The following is a 23971-nucleotide window of genomic DNA, read 5'->3' on the forward strand; positions in this document are numbered from 1 at the left end:
GAAATTTGATTGAATTTGAAACTTATTACATCTTTTTCTTAGAGAAGTATTTTCCTCAAAAATGTAGTAATGAAATTTCAAAAGAAGCACATCTGGATGAAGCTGCTTTTTTTTTTTTTTTTTTTTTTGCCTGTGAGTAGCTGGTTTCTGCTTCATTCTCAGCTGGTGATTTTTCTGTGGTTTAAGCCAGCTACTGGGCTGGCTATTATTTATACCTGTCCAGCTGCATTGGCACTAGCCAGAGTTACCTACTGACTTACATGAGCACATAAGCACATTTTAAATATTCCATGCAAGTCTAAATAAACATAGAAGCTTTTCAACAAGCCATTGTGTGACTGAGCCCCGTCTGCAGCTATTACAGGTACTCTGTGTCATGGAGTCTATTGCACAAACTGATGACACTCCATCTTGAAACTAGTTGGACTTCTTCTGCAGATGCATATTATTCCTTTAGGGAGGACACTACACCATGTCTCAGCTCTGATGATTTGCTCCTCCTAACTTTCAGCTGACATGCATCTATGGCCTGTTCTTACACATCTATTTTTGCAACAATGTGTGCTCTAGGGCAAATATTTCCTCACTATTCGTGACATGTACCCTTCTTTATACATTATGGAAAGTAATTCACTTCCCTTCTGCAAGATTAAACCAGCCAAGCACTTTTAGTCATTTAAAATCTGTTATCCATCCCCCACATCCTCCTGCTAATATTCTCCATACCAGTTTCAGCCTGTACTAATCTTTCTTGAACATTGGTGACCAAAGTGGTATGCAATATTTCAAGTGAGGTTTCACCAGTGCCTTGTGCAATAGTATTAATATTTCCATTTCTACAGAGAAATATAACTACATCCATTGCTAATTGCATCAGAGACCCATCAACTAATTTACCCTCAATTCTCTTATTTCTAACTGAAGAAATTCTGTCTTACCACAAAAAGTCTTGTTGTAAGTCTCTCAGGGCAGAACTTCTTACAGCACACTATTAAATTTCATTTCATTTCTATTACTCTAGTTCATAACATCACCCAGTTCTTCCTCCTAAAACATTAGCAAGTTCTCCATCTGTACTCAAAACTTGAGGATTTGTAGAAGATAGCTATCAATACAATCTCTTTTACTATTAATTTTTGAAGTTATTTTTGACTCCATACCTCACATTTTTTGTCCATACTCTTCCTTTTTAGACCCTTAAGTTGGTCACATTCCTGTCATGGTATTTAAGAAAGGGATAATATCCATGGCATCTTCAGAGATAAACAGAGAAACAGGTCTGATGTTATTGCTGCTTGTATGATTCAAACTGGTAACTAGGAAAAGTGTAGTAGAGGTACAGCAGGCCAACCTTTGGCTCAAGTCTTTCCCTTTAAGATACCCACAGCTGCTGCCAAAACCTCTGTTTGGCAACTAATGGATGTCTTCTCCAGTCCAGCACTAGAGATGCACCATCAGGAGATTTGGGAGGATGTTGCTACCTTCCTATTGATTAGTCTCTTATTTCTTTGTCCAGTGACACAAGTAGTTCAGAAATGTCATACACGTCACTAAGGTGGCTGGTTCTGGATTCTACTTCTGACAGAAACTTATATCTGATGCTTTAGATAAAAAAAACAATCCCACTATAGTGTAATTGTCTAAGTTGTTCAATGCTAGAGCAGGAGAAGAAAACCCTGCCTAGTCTCAGCTCTCAGCTAGGCAGCCTCCTTGCATCTTAAACGATGATAATACTGAACCCTTATTTAATCCTCATGTAGTCTGCATTACTAGATATGTAACTTAATTCCACTTATATGAATCTCTGCTAAATAATAAATGAGACACCCCCTTATTCTTCAGACCACACTTAACCACACATAATGCTCTCTGTGAAACTGGAAAGGACGATCAATCTCTATCACAGATTAACAAAGGCCGTCAGTCCTTGCTAACAGTAACGTTACTGCTAGAGAGAGGTTGGAAGAAAATATCCTTGCTCTATAACAGTGGAACAAGGTCCCCTCAGCAGAACTCTGCCAATGAACTACTGCTTGAAACACTGAAGTGCTTAAGGTTTTGACACTTTCATTTTAAGACTCCATAACCAATCCAATTAGATTCAAAATATTTGTGGGGGAACATACTTTATATTATTCCATTTCACTTCCTGTTTTTTCAAACCATCTCCTCTAGCTTAACAAGTGACACAGGATGCAAGAATGCCAGTTTTGTACTGGGAGTTTCGATTAAACATTTAGACTTTCTTAGGAAGTGGGCCACAGAGATATAACTTCAACTTCTGAAAGATGAACCTCACATTCGTATAGGCCAGTATAAGTCCAGGAGTAAACAGAGTCTGTTTGTCCCCAATTTTACTTTGATCTCGTCCTTGATCACTGGCAGATGAGTTACCTTGAGTAAGAGACATACTTCAGTGGCAGTACTATATAGGAGCCAGTGCTACTCAGTGCCTGTTTTGTTGAATACCATAATCATTGGTTTAATGAGTGTATTGAGACAGTCAATGGCTTTTTTGTTTGTTCACTTTATTACCAGGGTCTTTTCACCTTATTCACTTGATGTTTGATGACTATGTATTGTACCTGCTAGAATCACTACATTGTCAGGAGAGAGCTAATGAGCTAATGAGGGCAATGAAAGGAGAAGGAAGCACAGGTGAGTTTGTTCTTTTATTCATCTTTTGTCATTTTATTCCACTGGATTCACTCTTTTCTACATAAGGGCACTTCCTTATCCTCAACTATCTCAGAGAGGCCTACCCAGGAGCAAAATGTTGTTTTCAGTTCCATCATGATTTGAAATGAGTCATTTGTGAGAGTAGCCTCCCTGGTTAATACATTCTGAAAGAGGCCTAACTGCTTCATGATGTAATTCCAGATGTTTAGAACACCATCCCTAAGCACACACTTGGTATTTTAGAAAGAGATTTTTGTACTGAACCTTTTACACCTTAATCTGACTAAACCACAGTTGCATTTTAGTGGACCCAGTTTTGATTCTTGATTCTCTTATGCTAGTTTCACACTAAATAAATCCACTGATATCAGTGGATTTGTACCACTCTAAATAAGAGGAAGAGATGGAAGAAGTGAGCAAAGACAAAAATGAAAGCTATCATTTCTGATACACTAATGCTCTGAGTACAAGTACAGAAACGGATTTGCAGTCCTGCTCCATTCACTCTGCACTGACTTGCCAGAGAGCAGGAGCGAGCAGAGATTGCCTTTAGTCTCTCTGCTCAGGGCTCCCCCTTGTAATGAGGAGTCCTCAGTGATCTTCCTTCTCTGCATCTCCCGTTAGTTTTGGCAAGTTAAATCCCTCTATGAGCTTTGGAAAGCTCTACTCTTCATTTTAGCTGTGACTTAATTTGCCTCCCTGGAGATTTATGGGAAGAGAACATTCCAGTGATTAGGGTACTCTCTTCTGGTTGTTGAAAGACCTGGTTTTAATTACTTGTCCTGCTATGGCCTTTTGGTTTTTTGACAAACAAGTTGCTTGTCCCTGCACACTTGCCACATAGCTTTAGGAGCCTAGAACTATGCAGAGCGTGAGCCTCTGTAGTGAGTGAGGAGAGGCAGTTACCACCATCAGCCGCTGGAATCCCCTCGAGATTCCTGTTTCTTTCCAATGTCTCTAGAAGGAGTAGGAGTGCCTGACTCAGACTAGACTCTTAATTTTAGGTACCTAAATTATACAGGAGGTATATAAGCCTTAAGCGCTTTGTGCATCAGTTTCCTATGTGTAAAACAAGAAAAATAGCACTCTCTTTTAAGAGGTCTTATGAGGAGACACTGAAGATTATTATAGTTTGCATGTTATAGAAGTCCTTTTTTTTCAAAGATTTATGTGATTCCTGCTATGCATTTACAGAAATACACTGTACAGAACTTACTACTTGCATAATTTTTTTTGAGTTTCACAGTGTTCCTTGAATCCACCTTAAACTATGTTTTTTGGTGACTTCTCTCTCAACTTGCAGCAGAAATACGAGAAGAAATCATTCTGAGTGAACCAGCTCCTCCAACTCCCTCCCCAGTGCCATTCTCCCCAGCTAAATCTGCCACCTCAGTGGAAGTGCCCTCTGCCCCCTCGCCTGTCAACAATCAGTCCCCGGAGTATGGTGGCTTAGCAACTACAACAGGTAGGCAGGCTAACAGCAGCTGGATCTGGTATTCCTTCATCAAAAGATGACTTTTCCTTTCAGCTACCTGAAATCGGGCCTGAGAACAATATGTGCTGGTTTTCAAAAGATGAGGAGCCTTCTCAAACTGAAATCTGTTTAAAGTATTAATTATACTTTTTCACTCTATCCAGACATAGTGTCCAGTGTAACAGGAAAAGGAACTGATGTCTGGACTCCAAAGGCCTAACAGTAGATTCTGGACCTTGGCATACCAGAATCTCTTCAGTTGTTGAGGACTTCAGAGAAGCAGGGCTGTCACTTTATTTTTAAATGGTTTTAAAAATCAGTTCAATTGTCCATATATCTAGCAATGCACTGAAAGAATTATTTATAGATATAGCACTTTTCAGCATCTTGAATGACTTTAATATGGACTCAGTCTCTCTGGAAAATTTTATGTACTTTATGGAAATGGACTGGGTATTTTAAGGTTTAGTGAGGTTTTCAAAGTGCTGAACCACTTAGTTCCCAGTGGGTAAAATGGGAATTGGACATTTTTCAACATGTTTGAGACCCAAATACATTTAAATATCTGTGCAAGTTTCTCTTGCAAATGTTTACATGTTGATAACTTTCATCTTTCAATGCTAGAGATTAGGAAATGGATGTCTGAAGCCTGTTTTCAGTTACATACTCTATTATGGTAACTCATGAGCTTGTAGTCTGACAGGCCACATAAAAGTCCTGATTAATAAACTTGTGCATAAAGATACTCAGTTTGCAGCTAGGATTATCTGAACAGTAAGCACAAAAGCATGCACCCAAGTAGCTTGTTGTTTGGGCAACTCTGTTCCGTACCCTAATGTAAAAGTCAGTCATCACCTTTTGAATATGGGCAGGAGCTTCTGTCTGTATGATCAAAAGGCTGTATTTTCTTAACTCATGGGAAAAAAAAGCAGAAATGTAAATGACTTTTAGAAGGCAACCAGGCACTGGAATTCTAGCTTTACTGCTCCTCAGTGAAATGGGTGTGTAATCAGAATGTGGAAACTATCGCTCTTGTGACGTACTAGAAAAGTTACAAAACCTTCTTGAACGAATGTCAGAAAGTGATGATTTACCACACTGGATAATTTGGCAGTGGCCAGAGGACAAATAAATCTTTCTGACAAATGTTTTTCATGTTTTCAAAGGCGCCACAGGGAAGCACGAGGCATAGTTGTGGTGGAAAGAGATTTAAGAACATTTGTTCTTACATTGAAACTCAAAGTTTTTTCACTATTGGAGACTATACTATATTTAGGAGGGAAATAGGATGATATTACCCCCTGAACAGTTAGACAAGAGCTATGTGATTCCTAGACATGGGAGGTGAGCTTACGACTTTGTCTTTCAAACAATGACTGGAGGTGGTGTATATCTTTGAGTCTTGAAATGTTGATTTTGTGAATAACTTGCTCTGTAGACATTGTGGCCAGATGGGATTGTTGTAATTTTATAGCCAGAACTTACGCATGATGCAGAACTCTACCCAGAAGTAAAAGACTGAAAAGTAGCTAACTGTGTGCTGTCTGTAGAGAGCCTACTGTGTGGCATAGACAAAAATGGAGACTTAAAGGACTTCTGTTTAGGCTGGAGAGACTGTAAACCTATCTGATTATGGTAACTATTCACCCAAAAGTTATTCCATATTTAAGTAATAGACTGTTTGTCAGCTATCTGAGCTCCCACCTTCAGCATGCTTTACTTAAGTACCTGACTTAGATAACTGCCTGGCTCTTAGGTATAACTCCTGATTCCTAGCAGTAATACAAGGGAATGGACTCACACAAACATTACAGATGTAGTTTCTTTTTGTTCTCATGTTGTGTCTTATTTTATTATACTCTGTTTTATTCTCTTTCTCTCTCTCTCTCTCTCTCTCTCTCTTTCCCTCTAAGTTTTTTGTCCTGCCAAGGCCAAGGTCTGCTAGTGTGAAGTCTCAAGCTAGAAATGGATCATTTGGGACAATGGTTGAACAACCTGCTCCTTCAGTACAGGCAGTAGAACTTGTCAAAGTTGTTCCCAGAGTAGAGCTTTTTAGGCAAGAAAGTAATTTCTGATTATTTTAGTTTTCTGCTTTTACCAATGTCTCATTTTCAGGTTGTTTCAGAAACCTCTGTTTGACTGAATGAGATTTTACTTTTACCATCTGGTGCAGTCTCATTTTTGCTAATATGAAAATCATTTTTGTCTACTACAAGCCAAATTTGTCAATGCCAAGCAGTGGTCTGGTTAACAGTAAATACAAGTATGTGAACTTTTCCGTGTCTTAGTTTGATCAATTAAGCATACCTCCATTTCCCACATTCATCATGTAGATGAGCTGATCACCTTTTTAGTTTGCTACCCACTACACCATGGAATGCAGGATTCATTTGCATAAAGTAATATCAAATAACAACCATGCTTACAAGTATACAACAAGTATCCAGCTTTCATATAACCAAGTCATAGGTAACAGCTGTATTTTAAAATAGAAGTGCTGAAGATATGCTATAAGTAATCAAACTACTCCATATACAGATTTAGAGAATTAATATTTTGAAAATATTTTGAAAAAATTAAAATGGAAAAATTGAACAGGTCTTTCAAAGAGAATGATGCGTAAAACTAAATAAAAGGTATATGTGAATAGTATTCTAGATTTATTTTATATTAGGCCTTACTTGTTCCTGTTCTGAGCATCTGTTATTCTGGAGAGATATATTTAAGTGCCACTATTGATTTTCTTAAACATCTTTTATGAGGTAAATGTCAGAATCTGAAAATGCTTTGCAAAACTTGAAAATTAAACCCATTGGTTACCACTAGCTCTTAGTTCCTTAATTTAAGGCATTGTTAAGTCTTTTTTCCTTGTGGCATTAGCAATAAAAGTTAACTATTAACTTGCATTTTAACCTTTTTGCTTTCACTCAATGGTCAGCACAAAACCAGCAAATTAAACTGTTGCAATTGCATGACACCAACCAAAGAAAGCTAAATCCTATATATAATGTTCTAATTTAGAACATCTGGCATACCTCAGCTAACATTTTATTTAAATCTTTCTGTTAAGTTACTAGACGGATAATTAGTCTCAATCCTTTCCAAATCACAAAGACCAGATTAATGATTGTTCAAACTGCAACAATATTGTAATAAAAGTGATAGTATGCCCGACTATGCTTTTCCTCTCTGCTCCTCCTGAAACTGTGATTACTCATTTGCTAATGCAGTGTTTTTCAGACAACCTGAAATGAACTCTGAATTGTAAGTAGCTCCTAATGCATTAGCAAATTAATTTTGCAGTTTACTATTTAGTTTCAAGAAGTGTATGTCTGAATTAAGTCCTAAGATCAACAATGGTCACTTAAAGACAATATTTTTCCAGATCTGGGATAGGTATTAAAGTTCTGGGATTCTGACATGGGAGATGCTTGCGTAGAGCTACCATCTCTCCTGATATTTGTCTTTGCAAATACAGAATGGTTGAAGGGTTGAGGTTGGAAGGGACCTCTGGAGATCATCATACAATGACATTCTGTTTTTTCCTTAAAGCTCCAGCTCTTGGACTCACGTGGATGTATGAGAACATCAGCTCTTGTTAAAGAATGAGCTTATTTCTCATAGCTGCAGGATGTAAAAATCAACAGTTCCAACTTCAAAAGGCAATCCTCCCATTCTCAGTGGAAGGTTTTGTTTTTTTTCCAAACCTGGTTTTTAAGCTAATCTCTTTGTCATGCAGGGGAAGAATTTACTCCTGCATAAAGCAAATATAAAACCCAGCATTGTGAAGTAGCTTTTCATTCTTTTTTGCTTTGGTGTACATGATGACACCAGTGGCATGTCAACAGCAAATCAAGCTATCAGGGACTGTTCAAAGTTGTAAGTACTATATGCACTATATGCTATATGCACTAAGACAGCCTGTGTTCAGGGTATATGGATGGCCCTTGGTACAATCCATAGTTCTGTGAATGGATTTCCCTTTCACTTTTGGTTTTGCTATGCATTTATGCATTGGGCCTCTTACAAGTCAGATGGCCTCTTGGTTAATATCCTCAAAATCAAATTTATCTTTAAAAGAAAAAAAAAAGGAATGATAATAAATGAACTTCCCTGTTTAATCAAACCCTGCATGTTCAGAACACAAAGCAGAGCAAAATATTGCTCAACCACTATTGTTTCTGCTTATTTCAGAAAGCAGTTCAGTTGGGTTCAGTCATATCTAAAAGAGACTTCCTCTCACAGAGTTCAATTCTGCAGCCAGCTGAGGAAATCAATTGTATAGGGCTGGACATAGGCAGATTTTTAAAAGATAACTATCAAAATCTACAACTCTTCAAACGTATCTCATTCCTCCTTTTCCACTCACCACAATGTAGGCAGTGTCCTGACTGACCTGATATGTATATATATACACACCCACCTAGCCTCTAAATCTGTTATCTTCTTCCATCCTCCTCCTTTCTCTCTGTGACTGGGTCACTCTGAAAATAACAGCATCCCTTCCACAAAGGGAAAGAGAAAAGAGACAGCTATAGACTCCCAAGAACATCCTGACAAGAAAAATCTTTGAACAGTATCCTGTCTCTCAGTAATTCCAGAGTAAAGCCCAACATACATTTGTTTCTAATCCCACCCCCCCACCCCCCCCAAAAAAAGGAAGTATTTCCTAGAGCAGCTGTGTGAGGTACTTTCTGGTAGAGAAAATGATGTTTCTGGGACAATTCTTGGTTAGCAGAGCTAAGTAAAGACATTCACAACTCTTCCAGTGCAAAACCTCTTCTCTGTATTTGTCTTTCAGAGTTGTCTGGACAAGCACACAGCATGTCACACTCTAAACAATTTTTTTAAATTGAACAGGTGTGTCTGCCATTTAGACTTTAATGCCAAAAGTGACCAAGTCCAAGGAGCCTGACCTCCCACAGGGAACACAGGAAACAACTTGCTGTCATGGACTGATTCATTTTCCTCAGGCTGAGATAAGATCCCAACTATTTTTCAAAAAAAAGAGGCTGTGACAATGGCTTGGGGCCAGTCAGATTAATCATATTTGCTAAAATGCCATAGAATAAAGGATCCTTTGGCTTTGTTATTACTGATTATTGTTAGAGCTAGGGAGGTCATATGCTTTTTAACTCAATGGCCATAGTAAGTGCTGGAAAAGAATAAATTCAGGTCAAAGCAAAACTTTTGTCTTATGGTGAATTTAAAAAGTGAAAAAAACTAACATTACCTAAAATAAATATTTGATTTTTTACCATCTTTTTTCTTCTTTTCTTTCTTTTCTCTTTGTTTTTCCTTTTGAATTAAAGTCTGTTTTAAAACAAAGTTACAAATTTTCTTTTGGAAAACACCACTAGGAAAATATGCTGACCTTCTGAAATAGAAATGCTGTGGACTAGTTTGTGATATTTTCAGAATAGTTCTTCTTTTGTTTTCAAATGAAACTATTTGCTGACTGCATAAGTAGTTTTGGCCCCTTCCCCTGAAAATGTATTTTCCACCAAAGGTAGGCTTCCTTAAACACTTTTCCTCAACTCAAGGAATGACTGCTTATAGCCACAGCAGCACTGATGTATTAGCTCAAATGAATATGCCTCCTCTTTGATCTCAGAGATCTCAGTGGTCCTCTGCAATGGGAGGAGATGAAAGACAGAAAATTCAGGAGTCAGTAATGGAAAATGCAGACATGTGAAAACAGGCCTAGCACAAATATTTTTGGACATTGCACATGCAAGGAAGTCTCTGCTGTAAGATCACCAAATCACAGCCTGCTGGAGTATTTCAGGCTGGGCTTACCTTGTGAAGCTCAGAAGGCTTAATTCAGACCCAGAATTGAGCATTTCCCACTTCAAAGAATAATTTGTCTGATTTTGCTGAAAAAAATCATACATACCTGAGGAAAATTATGCACATCTGAGGTAGCCTTTTCATTCCCCAAAGCCATGGAGTGGACACTGACCTGGTAATACAATCACTTCCCTCTCTGAATTAGGCCCTTCCATACTACAGGAAGTCCTAGAATCCATACCGAAAAAAAGAGTCACCTCCTGCAATTCCTTTTAGCTAGTGAAAAAGAGTCAAGAGTGCCCGGAGACCCCGAAACTAGTGTTCTCATTGGGTTAAATTCAGTGTTCTGGTCCTCATTTGCAGGGTAATCTCAGCCAGTATGGTCATGACCTCCAGCAAGAGCTGTGTTATACTGCAACAATGGATCTGTCAGCCTCCTGAGTGAAAGGGATGTGGGCAAAGGACAAAGGTTTCTCAGCAGCTGGCTCATGAGTCTGGCCTTCCTGCCTGGAAGGGATCAGGATGATTAAAAAACTCAGCACCTTCCAAGCAAAATGCACAGCCCACTTCTTTGCTCTGCTCTTCCCACAAATGCACGCCATGAAAAAATAAATTAAATCCAGTCCCTGCCGCCTAGAAAGAAGAAAGAAACATTATTTACAGAAGAAAAGGGCTAGACTATTTCTGTGTATGTGTTTTTTATAATTTGGGGAGCTACCACAGTGTTCCCACTATGCAGGTCAGTACTTCATTGGGTGGAATAGATGAAAACTGTAAGGGTGCAAGAAATTTATTGCACAAGATGCATCTTTTTCTAGTCCTTCATGGTTCTGATCATACTTCCTGCTTCACTCCAGGCTTGATCAGCCTGAGAACTAAACAGGCCAGCAGCCCACTCAATGTGAGAAAGGCTTCAGGGTTTGGTGCATAATGCCTAAGACATATTAACAGTGCTATTCCTCCATTTGTAAGCCCTATCCCAGCTTTTCTAAAAGATGATAGCCTCAAATTACAGTATCACACTGAAGGTTCACAGTCTGAGATATTCCAGAAGCACCTCTTATCTTTGGATCTCTGGGCACTCCAGCTGATCTATTTGTATTTTTATTAATGCCTTAGACATGAGTGTTTTGTTCACTCCGATTGATGCTGTTTCCATTATTAGTGCCTATTAGGTTGCTTTTCTACAACCATCTCAAGGTATAGCCCTTCCATGGATGACAGCTCGTCATCTGTTTTCCCTCAATGCTTGTTTGTCTACAGGGGCTATGCAGTCCTACACGTGGTCACTCACCTACACCGTGACAACAGCTGCTGGGTCACCTGCAGAAAATTCCCAACAGTTGCCCTGCATGAGAAGTCCACATGTACCATCATCATCTGTCACACACCGGATACCTGTTTATCCTCACAGAGAAGAGCACGGGTAAGTCACTTTCTAGTCTCTTGCTTTCTTGTGTTTTTGGATAAACCTAAACTTAGGGGTTTTTCGGAAGGGCAATGAAATCTGTTTCTTGATGCAGTAGGTCTGTACTGCAAAGTATAGTTATTCTTTTGCTGTTGTAATTGTTGTATGATTATATTATGTCTCAGTTTTATAAATTCCTTTAATTCCTGTTTAAAAGCACAGTATGCCCAGAGAATATTTTCTAAAAGAGATGGCTTCAATAGATTTCTTTCTGTCTCTGATTCCTGTTTTCCTGTGCCATGTTCCATCCCAAAAGCCAGATGTGTCCAAAGAACTACCATCCTATACCGTGACTATTGTTAGTCCTGCTAATCAAAAATGTCCAAAGTTTAGAAAATAGCCACATTTTCACCATAATATTCTAATCCCTTCCCCGTCATCAAAAAATTTATTAGCTCTCTCAATTAAAATAATTATAATAGAAATTTATTTAGCACTGTTTGATCTTGGAATACTTCAGAAACTCAAAGCGTCACAGTGTTCTTTTTACCAAGCAACACTTTTTATGTGCCATCCTCATTTGAGAGAATGTTTATCTCATAGATATCCATAATTACAGAGAAACCATGACAAAATAATCCACAGGCACATAGCAACATTAGCAGATGTCCGGATGCTGACATGAAGCAAGAGAGTCAAAGTCTTCACTGAATTCCTTAGACTCATTGCACACCCGCTGCCTGTGCAGAAAGTGCTTTGCCAGCATGGAAGATTGCATACTGCTTGGAAGGGTAACAGTAGATTAATTTGAACGCTGCATCTCCTTCCCTCTTGGATGTAGGCAGGTTTGGATTTCTATCCGAATGTCGCTGCTAAGGAAACCTGGATGTGAGAGATACAGAGTATCTCTGCTGTTAGGAGTATGTCTGCTTTTTGGAGACAAAAATAGGGCAGCGGGAATGTTCTGGAGCTAACAAGATATAAGAATTGGAACAGACCACGGTAGGGCAGTGCATATATGTATAAATATATGTATATATACACACATGAGAATTTATTGCTACTACAGTTGTCCTTTGCCTCAAGTAGGTGATTTAAAGAAACTTTTATTTGGGTGAATTGACTTTTCTAAAAGGCAACAAAGACTTTTATAATCTGACTTCTTTGCTATTTGGCTTTATGTTTGACACATCACCAGAAACAGTCTGGTGATGCTTCTGAATGATTCAGTGACATCTGCCTTCTTGTCTGGAATTAACTTTGTAAAATCATACAGATAGAGACTCTCTGTTAATCTGCATTTACATGGCATCTAGCACAAAGATTTCCCGGTCTCATTTGCCCTTTACGTGCTACTATAAAATATTTTTTGGATTATTACAGTATGAGCCTATTTTGAGATCTACAGAAAAAACAGCATATTTATATTTCAGTTTTTGTATGATTTGAGTCTAATGTGACACGGTAATGGAGACATGTTCTTGGAGAAATGTCTATAGAGAAATCCAGTGACCTCCCCCACAGTGTTTTGAAGTGCAAAACTCATTAAACAGATCTTTTGGAAGGTACAGTCACAGATTCAAGACAGAGCTTGTTTAAAAACATTAAAGGACCATATATTCAGAGAGGAAAAGAAAAATAAGAGACCTTGCATGCAAGATTCAAACAGAAGGCTGCCCTGAAAGAAAGAAATAAAAAGAGAAGATCACAGTCTGTACAAAGATTTCCAGGTTTCTGGAGAAGAATAAATGACTTAGAAGTAGAGTGAGCAGCTGTCATAGCCCCAAAGACTGAGCCTCACTCCCATGCCGAGGGCCCAGCAGAGACCCTAAGCAGCCTTCAGGGCATGAGCCGTTCCCCAGCTGTAGGTTAAATCCACGCCAAATGCAGATTCTTAGCCACCCAGCATACCTGAAAGTTTTCTGACAGCACTTCTACTGGGCTTCCTACCAATCTTGCATGCTAAAGATGATCCTCTATGAAATACAAATGTTCCAGAGTATCCTGAGATAGAGGGAGAATGCCTAAAAGTTTGAAGCACTTTATACCACTGTATTCCACAATGTGGAAGATCTGAGGCCTTGGAACAATATAAAACCCTAGTAGAGCAGAAGAGAGATAAATACAGACTGTTGGCTTGGTATATAAAGGTATTTTATTTGTCCTTGGGGCCACTTACATAAAGTAAAATGCAAGCTTAATGATAAAAACTGTTCCCTGTAAAATAAAAACTGATTAAGGCCTAATGCATCTGTAACAAAAATGAAGAAAGGGCTACATGATCTATTCCCTGTCATGAAAACAAGCCTGACAGCTAGCAATACTAGTCTAGATTTGTGAAACTGGGGAAGACCACAAGGTTCATAAACCACTCTAACTCACTCTAATAAATCTCCTTCTAAATCCACAGTAGTAGTCTGCACACATATGTGGGATCATGACTGTAAACAGAAGATTCGCAGTATTAAAAGTCAGCTGTGGTTTTGCTTTGATGAAATTTAGAGGACATTTCCTAACTAGCCCATTTGAGTTTGTAAAAAAATAGGTAAATGATTGTTCTTTGTTATATGTCCTTCTATTAGACATATGTCTCCTCTTTGAGCCTAAAATACATGAGTTCTAAAATTATTTCCTTCTGCTTCCAAGATGAGAAAGAATTGGTTGGACTTTCTAAAGGCTTGGTGAAATACTGGAAAACTCAACCACATACATTGGCCATATATTGGTAGACAAATACCCAGTAGCAAAACCAAAAGATATCCTTCAAGTATGCCAGGTGAAGTGTGGTGAATATACCAATGGCACCTACGAGGACACACAAAATAATAACAATACAGAAACTGCTTGCTTCTTTCCTATGTGCCACACAGATAAGAGTGTTATCAGCACTGAAAACCTGACAGTTGTCGTCTCCTCAGGAGGATGTTGACATTATTTATTACCAACTCTTGAAGTATATTCATAAAATGGTAGAATAATTTAGGTTGTAAGGGACCTCAGGAGGTCATCTAGTACAACTCATGCTCAATGCAGGGTCAGCTTAGATCAGGGCTGTGTCCAGTCAAGTTTTGAATATCTCCAAAGATGGAAATTCCCCAGCCTCTCTGTATAACTTGTTCCAGTATTTGCCCACCGTCATGGTGAAAAAGGTGTCCTTACATCTAATTGAAATTTCCCTTGTTCCAGCCTCATGTCCGTTGCCTGTCATCCTATCATTGTACACCTCTGAGAACAGTCTGACTGCATCTGCTCTGTACTGTCCTGTTGGATAGCTGTAGATCATCCATTAGCCTCTCTTACAGCTGAACAAGCCCCGTTCTCTCAGCTTCTCCTTGTGCATCATGTGCTCCAGCCCCCTGTCTTGATGGCCCTCCACTGGACTCCAGTATGTCAATGTCCTTGGAGTGGAGAGCCCAAAACTGGACTCAGTGCTTCAGATGTAGTGTCATAAATGCCAAATAGAGACAATAATCACTTTCTTAGACCTACTGTCTACGCTTCTGCTAATACAGCCCAGTATGTAGTTGGCCTTCGTTGCTGCAGGGGCACACTGGTGACTCATGATCAATATTTTGTCCACCAGAACTCCCAGGTTATTTTCAGCACAGCTGCTTTCTCTCCAATTGGTGCCCAACCTGTACCTCTGTCAGAGTTTTGCCATCTCACATGCAGGACTTTGCATTGTTCCCTGCACCATCATCAGACCATTCTTTCAGAATCACAGCTAAAGTAACTGCCAGTTCTCAGTTAGACTTCCGCAAAGACACCCCATTTGTGCATTATCCCCTTCACTCAATGACTCTAGCTGTAGTTCAGCAGTCACTGTAAGACATGGTACTTGGCAGAAATCTTTTTTATTGGATTTTTCAGGGGTACTTTCTTCTTAGTTTGAGAGAAGTAGGGTTCCTCAGCCAAGCACTTTCAGGTAAACAGGAAAATTGTGTGTCTTCCTGTGGCTCTGTTTTGGCAGGGATTGTTATTTTAGTTGTTATCATTTTATATTTTTAATATACATTTTAAGATATACATTGTCATGAATTAGTGTTAGGAAGGTAAGGTCAGTAAAGCAGAATGTGGTGAAATCTGTGATTGCCTGTCTTTCTGGGAAGAATACATGAAACAGTCTGGAACTAGTCCTGAAAGACAGCTGTATCTTCCGCACAAATGATTTTTGCTCTTATTTGCAGAAAGCTTGATTGTACCAGAGGAGCAGGGCTGTTTTCATCCTGTATTTTAGGTACTCTTTCAAATAACGAAGCCTCTGACATGAGCATCTGGAATGTAAACATTGAATCTTGAACTTGATTCTGTATCAGATGAAAGACCAGTATAGAAACAGGCAATTGGCCAGGGGCAGTAGCCTATACGTGCAAATAAAAGGAAACAGCACTATTGGAGTTTATTAATCCTTATAGCTCCATGATCAAGTGAGTTAAAATGCTTTATTTTGTCAATAAAAAAAAAAGTGGTGAATGTTTGAATAAAGAAGACTAGATCGATAGTTTCTAGAACAGGACAGAGCATCTTTGATGACTAGAGAAAGCATGAAGTGCAGACATGGCTTCTCAGAGCATGCCTTTAGCTGGGAATCCAAGGGCACTCATGGACTACTGTGGGGACTAGATAGGTGAGCATCCTCATCAACCAGAGAAGGCTACACTGTGAAATGATGTCAGGTGTATGCAGACTGCCAAAAACATGTTGAGGATCTTCTCTACCAATCTATTGTATTGAAGGGATTAAAACACAAGATGTCTGCCTACCACAAACAGTGTGTGGCACCTTCCTGACATAGCTCCTCCCCTCTGCCCCATCTTCCACAGAGAGCCTGTCAAAGTCATATCGTGTGAACCAGCTGTTTGTGGTGGATTATGGAAACCACTCTTTTTTTTACAGTTAAACCCATGTGAATATAAGAATGAGGGCTCAGTGTTGAACAATGAAGAGGGACATAGGACCTGAGATCCTGAAAAATTTTTTTAAAGAGAGTGTTCTGCTCTCATTTTGAAGCTGCCTGGTTTGTCTAGTGTAAGATGTCACAAGGTATCTCCAGAACACCAATGTAGCATCAAAAGAATAACAGAAGAGTGTTTAAACTCTACCTGGTGTAAAAATGACATTGACCTTTCCAGAAAAAGGTAATTGTCTTCCCTCTCTCACAATGAATGGATTATCTTGGTTTTTTGTTTTTCATGGTTTATATTTCACTTCTATCTAGCCTATTTTAAGAGTCTTTAAACTTCTGTGCTAAATTAGCATCTAGTGTTCACATGGCTACGCAGAAATGGGGAGATTGCAAAAAGTGTCCATTCATCTTCTGCTGGTGAATGACTCAAATAAGGGTGGCCCACAAACATTGACCCTGCAGTTTCTTATAGCTAAGGAGGCTGCTCCCTCCTTTACCCCTTGCTGTCCCAAGACAAGGCGTTGAGATAAAAAAGAAAGCAGACAGCGTCTCCAGTCTCAAACCCCACTCTATTCTGGGGTCAGCTGTGCAAGAGGTGTATATTGTGTGTTTCAGATGCAAATGAATACATCTGTCCCTCCCAAAAGAGGAACATATGACTCCAGTGCAAGCAGAGAGCTGAACCCCATAGCACTGTTCTTTAAGTCAAATCTTACCATACTTCCTCAGCCTGGATGGCAGTTTACTAGGAATATGGTAATAAAATAACAGTAAAAGTGAAAAAATACTGTATCTTCAGAAACTGCACAGATGAGCCTGCAATTTAAAACTAGTCACGGAAACATACTGAGTCTCTCTATTTGTTCTTGTGCTGAAAACTTGATTTCACTAAGTGGCATCTGCTTGCCAGCTGAGCTGGGAAATATCTTTTAGAAAAGGTTATTTAAAGTATCATTCTCCAATGCAAAAAAGTGCAACTATATGTCTCATGAACATTACAGAACTATGAGCGGGAATGCAATTATTATGCATACTAAGCACTGTTTTTTAATGAATTTTAGATACACAGGAAGTTACAACTACGGCAGCTATAGCAACCAGCATCCCCACCCAATGCAGAGTCAGTATCCATCTTTACCACATGATACAGCTATATCTGGACCACTTCACTACTCAGCTTACCACAGAAGCTCTTCACAGGTAAGTTGACGATACTTGCTGTAACAATTGAAAAAAAAGGATGCGTTTGGAAATTTCTCATCGGCGTATACACTGTTAGAATCAGCTCTAGTCATGGATAGACCCCACTTTTTTCTTTTCAGCCTTTTTGTTGTTGCCTAATATTTCCCAGATAACTTTCATTCTAGCTGGAGATTCTCTTTACAGAAGTAGCTTTAGCTTCTGAATTTGAGCATTAAACTCTAAAATCCAGCAATTATCTGGATCACAAAAAGTATTTCTGTGTTAAGCAGTAGCTGAAACAAAGATGAATATAAATAGCTAGGTGTTGGAACAGGAACAGATTCCTAACCAGAAATAAAAGTGTTTTCATATAGTTGAAAGAGGATGCAGAGGCCATAGTGAATTCTTCCGGGGCCATTGGTTTTGAGAATACAGACGGTTAGGAATTTGCCAAAAAATGTGATTTCTGCATTTAGTTTGAATAACTTTGGGATGTCAATACATAAAATGTTCTGTTCAACCTGTATGCTGTAGCCTCTTTCTATATGTTAAGGAGTTATGTCCGTTTTCAGGACTGTTCCAGTTTACACAACTGAGCCAGTAGGAATCAGCACAGATTAAGCATGAAGATAATGTTTGGCAACAGCACCAAAATGGTGCGACTACAGGAGAGCTTTAGTGGATTATGCAGCTGGTGCTTCCCCAGTGTAGAGGGCTGCTCTCTGGGGCCTCTGCTGGGAAATTTGCAGGATGTCGATACAGACAGGAGGTGATGGCATTGGGGTATTCCACACACATGGGCCCTGTTATGCTTCATCTACTGGAAACTGATGCAAGTATGTTAAGGACCAACATGCTTACGCTAGTCCTGGATTGGAACAGTTTCCTGGCAGATATGGAGACATGAATTTGATAGTGCTTTGGACTAGAACACATGAAACCTGCATCTCATTCTGGTCTCTGGCATCAGCCTGCCAAGTGATCTCAGAGAAATCATTTCTCCTTTCTATACCTCATTTTCCTTAGCTATAAAATGAGAATAATGATATTGATCTCCTTTTTAAAGTTTTTTAAGATCTGCTTAGGAAAGTTGTCCTGTACAAACCCAGTATGTTCATTCGGACCTGCTCAACAGTGGCTCTGTAGCCTATGGAAAGAACCAGTCTATAACTTGTCACCCATTCATGTAGCACCTGATCCATCACACAGGCTACATGAGGTAGTCTTTGCATCTAATATATCTTCAATAGGAACAGTGACCTAGGAATAGGAATCAGTGTTGAAGTACAGTATCATATGATAGGTTTGTATATATCAGGTTTTCACTACAGGCCACAGCCTGTGTTCTCAAGTTTTATTCCAGAATGCTTCACTTTCTGACTTAAAATTGGCTCACCAATTTTCCTTACTCTCTGTTATCATTTACTGCAGAAAACTCACATAACTGCTGGTTCTGAAATGAATCTAAAGCCATGAATCTGTATGTAAAAAAGACGATTAGGTGGTTACTGTTTAGAAATGTTAGCACCTGCTCAAGAAGTTTTTTTCTATCCTCTGACAACTGTCTGCCACACAAAAAAGACAGCACAAGTTAAACAAAAAGTAAATAAAGCAAATAAAGATGAATACATTAGGAGTTTACTCATGTCCTGGTTAACATGTCGTATAGAAATAGTAACATATATTAAAATCATGCAAATATTTTGCAAACGGTAGTAGATTGTCTGTACATGTGCAGATGTCAGATCTTCTTTTCCTCTCTCACTAGTGCTTGAGCTGTCTTGGGCACACATGAGGAATAGCTATGCCTTAATGGTGACATTTGAGAGCAAACTGATTCATCTTGTGTTTAACATGTTCTTTCTCATACTGTTTGTAAATTGACAGGATCTTACAGCAGGATGTGGCTAACAAAACCCTATTAATGTGCTCATTCTGTATTTAAAGGATCTATGAACTGAAACCCTGCTTTCAAAAATAATGTAAAAGTCTTAAAGGATTTTAATATTTCTTTTTCTGACATTGTTTTTAAAATTAAGTAGGCTTCTGTAAAATTCCTGCCCTGATGATAAGTGCTTTTTTAATTACTTCTAACCAACAAAAGCCTACTGGCCTGCAAAGCCTAATAAGATGTTAGGGAGTTACACTTTTTCTAATAGACTTTCTAAGAGGAACGTGGTGCAAGGAATCTCAGCAGGACTCATGACCTTTCAAAATCAAAGTTAGGGGGGCCAAATTTGCAATGGATGTAAACAGCCATCACTATATTGAAATTAGTGGAGATGCAATGTGTATTGCTGTGGTAATATAATCAGTCAAGAATAGGAGGTGTTGACCAACGGCTCTCTTCAAAAGAACTCTTTGTTAGAGTCTACATTCAGTCCAAATATAGAAGCCTGGCTCAGCTTTAGCTAATATTCTGTCTTGCTCTCTAGGGTAGTGTCTACAGATTAACTCCTAAGAAGAAATGTGCATGTGGAGTAAATTCTCATTTACAAACACGGAATTGGAGATAGCCCTTGTCCCAGACAGGTCTGAGTCAAAACAGACAAGATGTAATAGAGATGATTTTTAGGCTGCAGCCATAGATTACTGTTTTGGTCTGGAAGGTCACCATGTCCATCCAAATTCTTTTTGCAGAAGAAAACAAAATACTCCAGCTTTTATCAGTTCAGTTATTGTGAGGCTATTATCCAGCTCAGAGCAGGGAAATGTTCCTGAAGAAAAACAGAGGTGTGTTTGAATTTTTCTTTTTTAGTAGAGCTTTAAGATGGGTCATTTCACAGACATGATTTACAGACCGTCAACAAAAAGAGTGAAATTGGCACAATGGGGATGGAGAGAGTAACTTTTGTTTGCATGGAAGGAGGAGAACTGAACTGCTGGGAATGGGAAGGGAATAGGTGATCCTTTAAATTGTATTGGCCAACATGTAGCACATTGTTCCCAATCTCACACACAAGCAGAGTCATATGATGGTTGATTGTGTTAATTTTGGGAGGTCTGCTATGGTTTTGTCATTGGAGCCCTTACAGAGGGCTGTGCTGGGGATGGAGTCGCTCACCTCTAATTCTTGTACTACATACAGCTCTTGAACAGCGCAGATGGGGGTCCCAAGCCAGGCGCATAGCACCTGAGCAGCAGCAGGGCTGTGTTAGTGAGAGGCTGCTGGACAATTTGAATCCCCTGGTGTTAGAGGAAGTGAGACAGCAGCAGTTGCTGATGCTGATGCCAATGGGCACCATGCATCACAGCAGCATGCCCACTCATGCTCCATCCCATAACAGGTTGGTGAAAGCCCTTGGGGATATTGTTATCTCCCTGCTTGGAGATAGTGTAGACTATTAATAAATGTTTCACTATGAAGAGTAACCAGAGCAAACTGCAGCAGTACATATTTCTGTATCTTAATATATCTGCATGTCATATGAATGTGCATCAGTGTACATGCAATACTGTAAATGGTAAACATATGGTACTGTAATACATGGCTGTAGTGAATAATACTGTAGGTCCATCTAGCTGGGTTCTAACTCTGACAATGACCACAAACAAATGTATGAAGGAAAATTATTAGAAATAGCGCAGGTAGAGAGTGGGCCTTTCATAGCCGCCCGGTGTTTGGCAAGAGCTGATCTAGGGACATCCGGAGCAAGAAGCAGCAGCTGGACTGTCATGTTTTGTAACCACCACTCTCCATAACTCTGGTCTGTCTGTGTTTGAGCTTTTTTGTACTTTTAGACTCCTTAAGGATGGGTTGCATGAAAAATATATTTTCCTGTTAATTTTAAACCTGCTATCTTGTAGTTGCATTGGGAGCCCTTTGTCTTTTGGGCAATGAGGAACAGGGAATACTCATTCCCTATTCATCTGCTCAAGGGCATTTGAGGTTTTATAGTCTCTGTCATTCCTCCTATCTCCTTCCTGTCATCTCTCTTCCAGACTAAAGAGTTATCATCTGCTTAGTTTCTCCTCTGATGGACGCTGTTTCACACGGGGATTACCTAAGGGCAGTATGTGCCCTGCAAGGCAGATGTAGCCTGTGGTGCATGCTGGCATCCTGTTCTCTCAGTTGTCCTGAGCGGGAACCTGCTGGAGCTGCAGCTCCCTTCCAGCCTTTCCATGCAAACCTGATCTAAGAAGAGGAGGTAGGGACACAGAGTCAGGAAGCTGCAGGGTCAGCCATTTAGACCTGGGAAGCCCTCCTAGATCCCACACTACCCACAGATCCTTCTTACCTTTCTTTTATCTTTTCTTCCTTTGCCCTTCCAAGATGGATTGACCACCTCTGTGTAGAATATCCTTGATGGGGGTACTTAACAGCAGTGGCATAACAGTGTTTCCCATTTTGTTCTTTCAGATGCAGTCCCCACCTTAAAGTCAAGCACCTGTTTGCTGATTTTAAGCTATCTCCTGTTGTGTTCAGTAGCATAGCTGGGGTCAGCTTTTCCTTAACTGGGACTCTGTCCTTGAAAAGCATGAGTCAGCTTCTGAGACTGGAAGTAGCACAGTCGTATCAGCAAGTGCTTGCACTGCTGTTTTGCTGTTGTTGTCAGATTGGGGCTATGAAATAGCGTAGTTTACTTCCATGGTGTGGGCAGAACAGACCAGTCAGGAAAATGCTGCAGTAGATACAATCTACTGTTATCCAGTAGGTTGGGTCTGCACCTTTCAGAGCCCCAGAGCATAGCACTGGGGCCATAGTTAAAGGAGCTTTAGGAGCTTTAAGCAGTTTCTGTTCTGTGATTATCATAAGCTGCTTTTAGGACTGCAGTAGTCTGACACAGCTTCTCAGAAATGCCCTATGAGTTGCTGCCCTACTTGGTTTCTCTGTGCAGTGCTACATGCTGCAATACTAGCCAGCCATGTCTTCACTTCCCTTGACATGCCTCTACAGTAGGATTTACAAGAGAGGCAGTACTGGAAGAAAGTATTACTGCTTTCTTTTCTAGTAGAGGAGCTGATGAAATCCTCTCCCAGACAGAGACTGTGTTTTAGCATCCATTCACATTGTTCTGTCCCTTCTACTTCATGGGAAAAAGATGGAGCTAAGGGGAAAAGTTCTTGTCCTCCCAGCATACGGACTGCATAACTCTGTACTATACCAGTGCAGTAAGAATAATATACCCAGTTCCATACATCATCCTTCCCAATAACCTCTCTGTTATCTAAAAGCTAGTTAGAAGAGTAAGAAAAAAATACTGCCCATATCCTGCCCATGAAACAAGAATTATTGTTCCTAACTATATGGCTTCATAACTGACTTGAGACTGTTAGAACATAGTTGAAGTAATTATGTATTGAATGAAATAGGAAACAGATGTCTTGACTTCTTAAAAAGTAATTACAAATAGCATTTTCATACGGCTCCAAATGCCACTCCACAAAATACCAAAATCACTTAGCCTGACTTGAAAATTTCACCCAAACTATTTGACAGAATAAGATTCAACAAGTTTCATTTTGTGAAGAAAAGGATCAAATTATGGGTTAGAAAGGAGCAATCAATCAATGATTCTGATTATTGCATTTTTGAGATGTTAAGTATATTTTTATAAAGTTCATTTATAGCCTGTTCTTCACAATAACTGTAATTTCTGGTAAGAGTTATTTGGAAATCCTAAAGTAGTGTCTAATGTACAATACTGACTTACAACATTTTGTAAAAGTGTGAGATAATGCAGTGTAAAGTCAGAGCCACATTCATAAGCAAAATATTTTGCTGCTTGGACAGAGACACCTTTCACCTCCATGCATAATCAGTCAGCAAGTTGAGGATAAGAATAAAGAGATTATTCTTCATCCTCACAGTGCAGGAAGTCAGGCTTCACTTGGTGGGATGACACATTTAACGTAGTATTTTCTAAAATAATACTAAAAGAAATTGTATTAATTTTACATTTTTGGGCAAGGCCTTAAAAATAATCTGCTTAAAGTCTCCCAGACTTAAAGAGCTTCTTGTCTAGGTTTAAAAGCAGCAGTAGCAGCAAGTGTGAGTTAACCCAGAAAATGGTAATTTCCTGTCAAGAGCCCTCCAACAAATGTCGCTTTTATATCTGGCAAAGATCACTAGGCCCCAGTGTTTTGAGTTCAGCATGCTTAAGCACTCTTCATTAAACCGGATGTAGAGTGTGAAAGGTGATTCAGGCAGCATGGGCAGGCATCCGCCCAGATGGCTATGCTTTGGACACTCCAACAAGGCTGAATAGATGCTTCATTGGGTGAGTTAATAGTCAGGCAGGGGCCAATGGGTACTTTAAAAATATTGTCTTTCAATAGTCTCTTCACTGTAGGGAAAAAGAAGTCACTGACTCACTTGTGATTAGCTGACCTATCATTACAAAACTTTCCATGTTGGACTCAGTCATAACAGAATTTATTGTAAAATACTAGATATTTAGAGTCCATATTATTTTCAAGCAATCATTCTTTTTACATTCATGACACATTCATAAACACAGCTGCATCGGGTGCACTTGATGGGAAGGAAAAGCAGCATGCTGTATCCTGCCCCCTTATGCACAGCCCTAAT

The 23971-nt window shown here is 39.4% G+C and overlaps 1 protein-coding gene across 1 annotated transcript in view; it reads left to right on the plus strand.

Moving 5' to 3' along the window:
- The window catches only part of RFX4 (regulatory factor X4), a 98817-nt gene that overhangs the window by 71106 nt on the left and 3740 nt on the right, over nucleotides 1-23971 (plus strand). The window contains exons 14-17 of the mRNA XM_067295741.1: nucleotides 2539-2658; nucleotides 3983-4144; nucleotides 11207-11369; nucleotides 17319-17457. Coding sequence (XP_067151842.1) covers nucleotides 2539-2658; nucleotides 3983-4144; nucleotides 11207-11369; nucleotides 17319-17457 — 584 coding nt within the window. The remainder of the gene's footprint in view (nucleotides 1-2538; nucleotides 2659-3982; nucleotides 4145-11206; nucleotides 11370-17318; nucleotides 17458-23971) is intronic.

Source organism: Apteryx mantelli, chromosome 1 (genome assembly GCF_036417845.1).
Source record: "Apteryx mantelli isolate bAptMan1 chromosome 1, bAptMan1.hap1, whole genome shotgun sequence".
In the NCBI taxonomy this organism is placed as follows: domain Eukaryota; kingdom Metazoa; phylum Chordata; class Aves; order Apterygiformes; family Apterygidae; genus Apteryx; species Apteryx mantelli.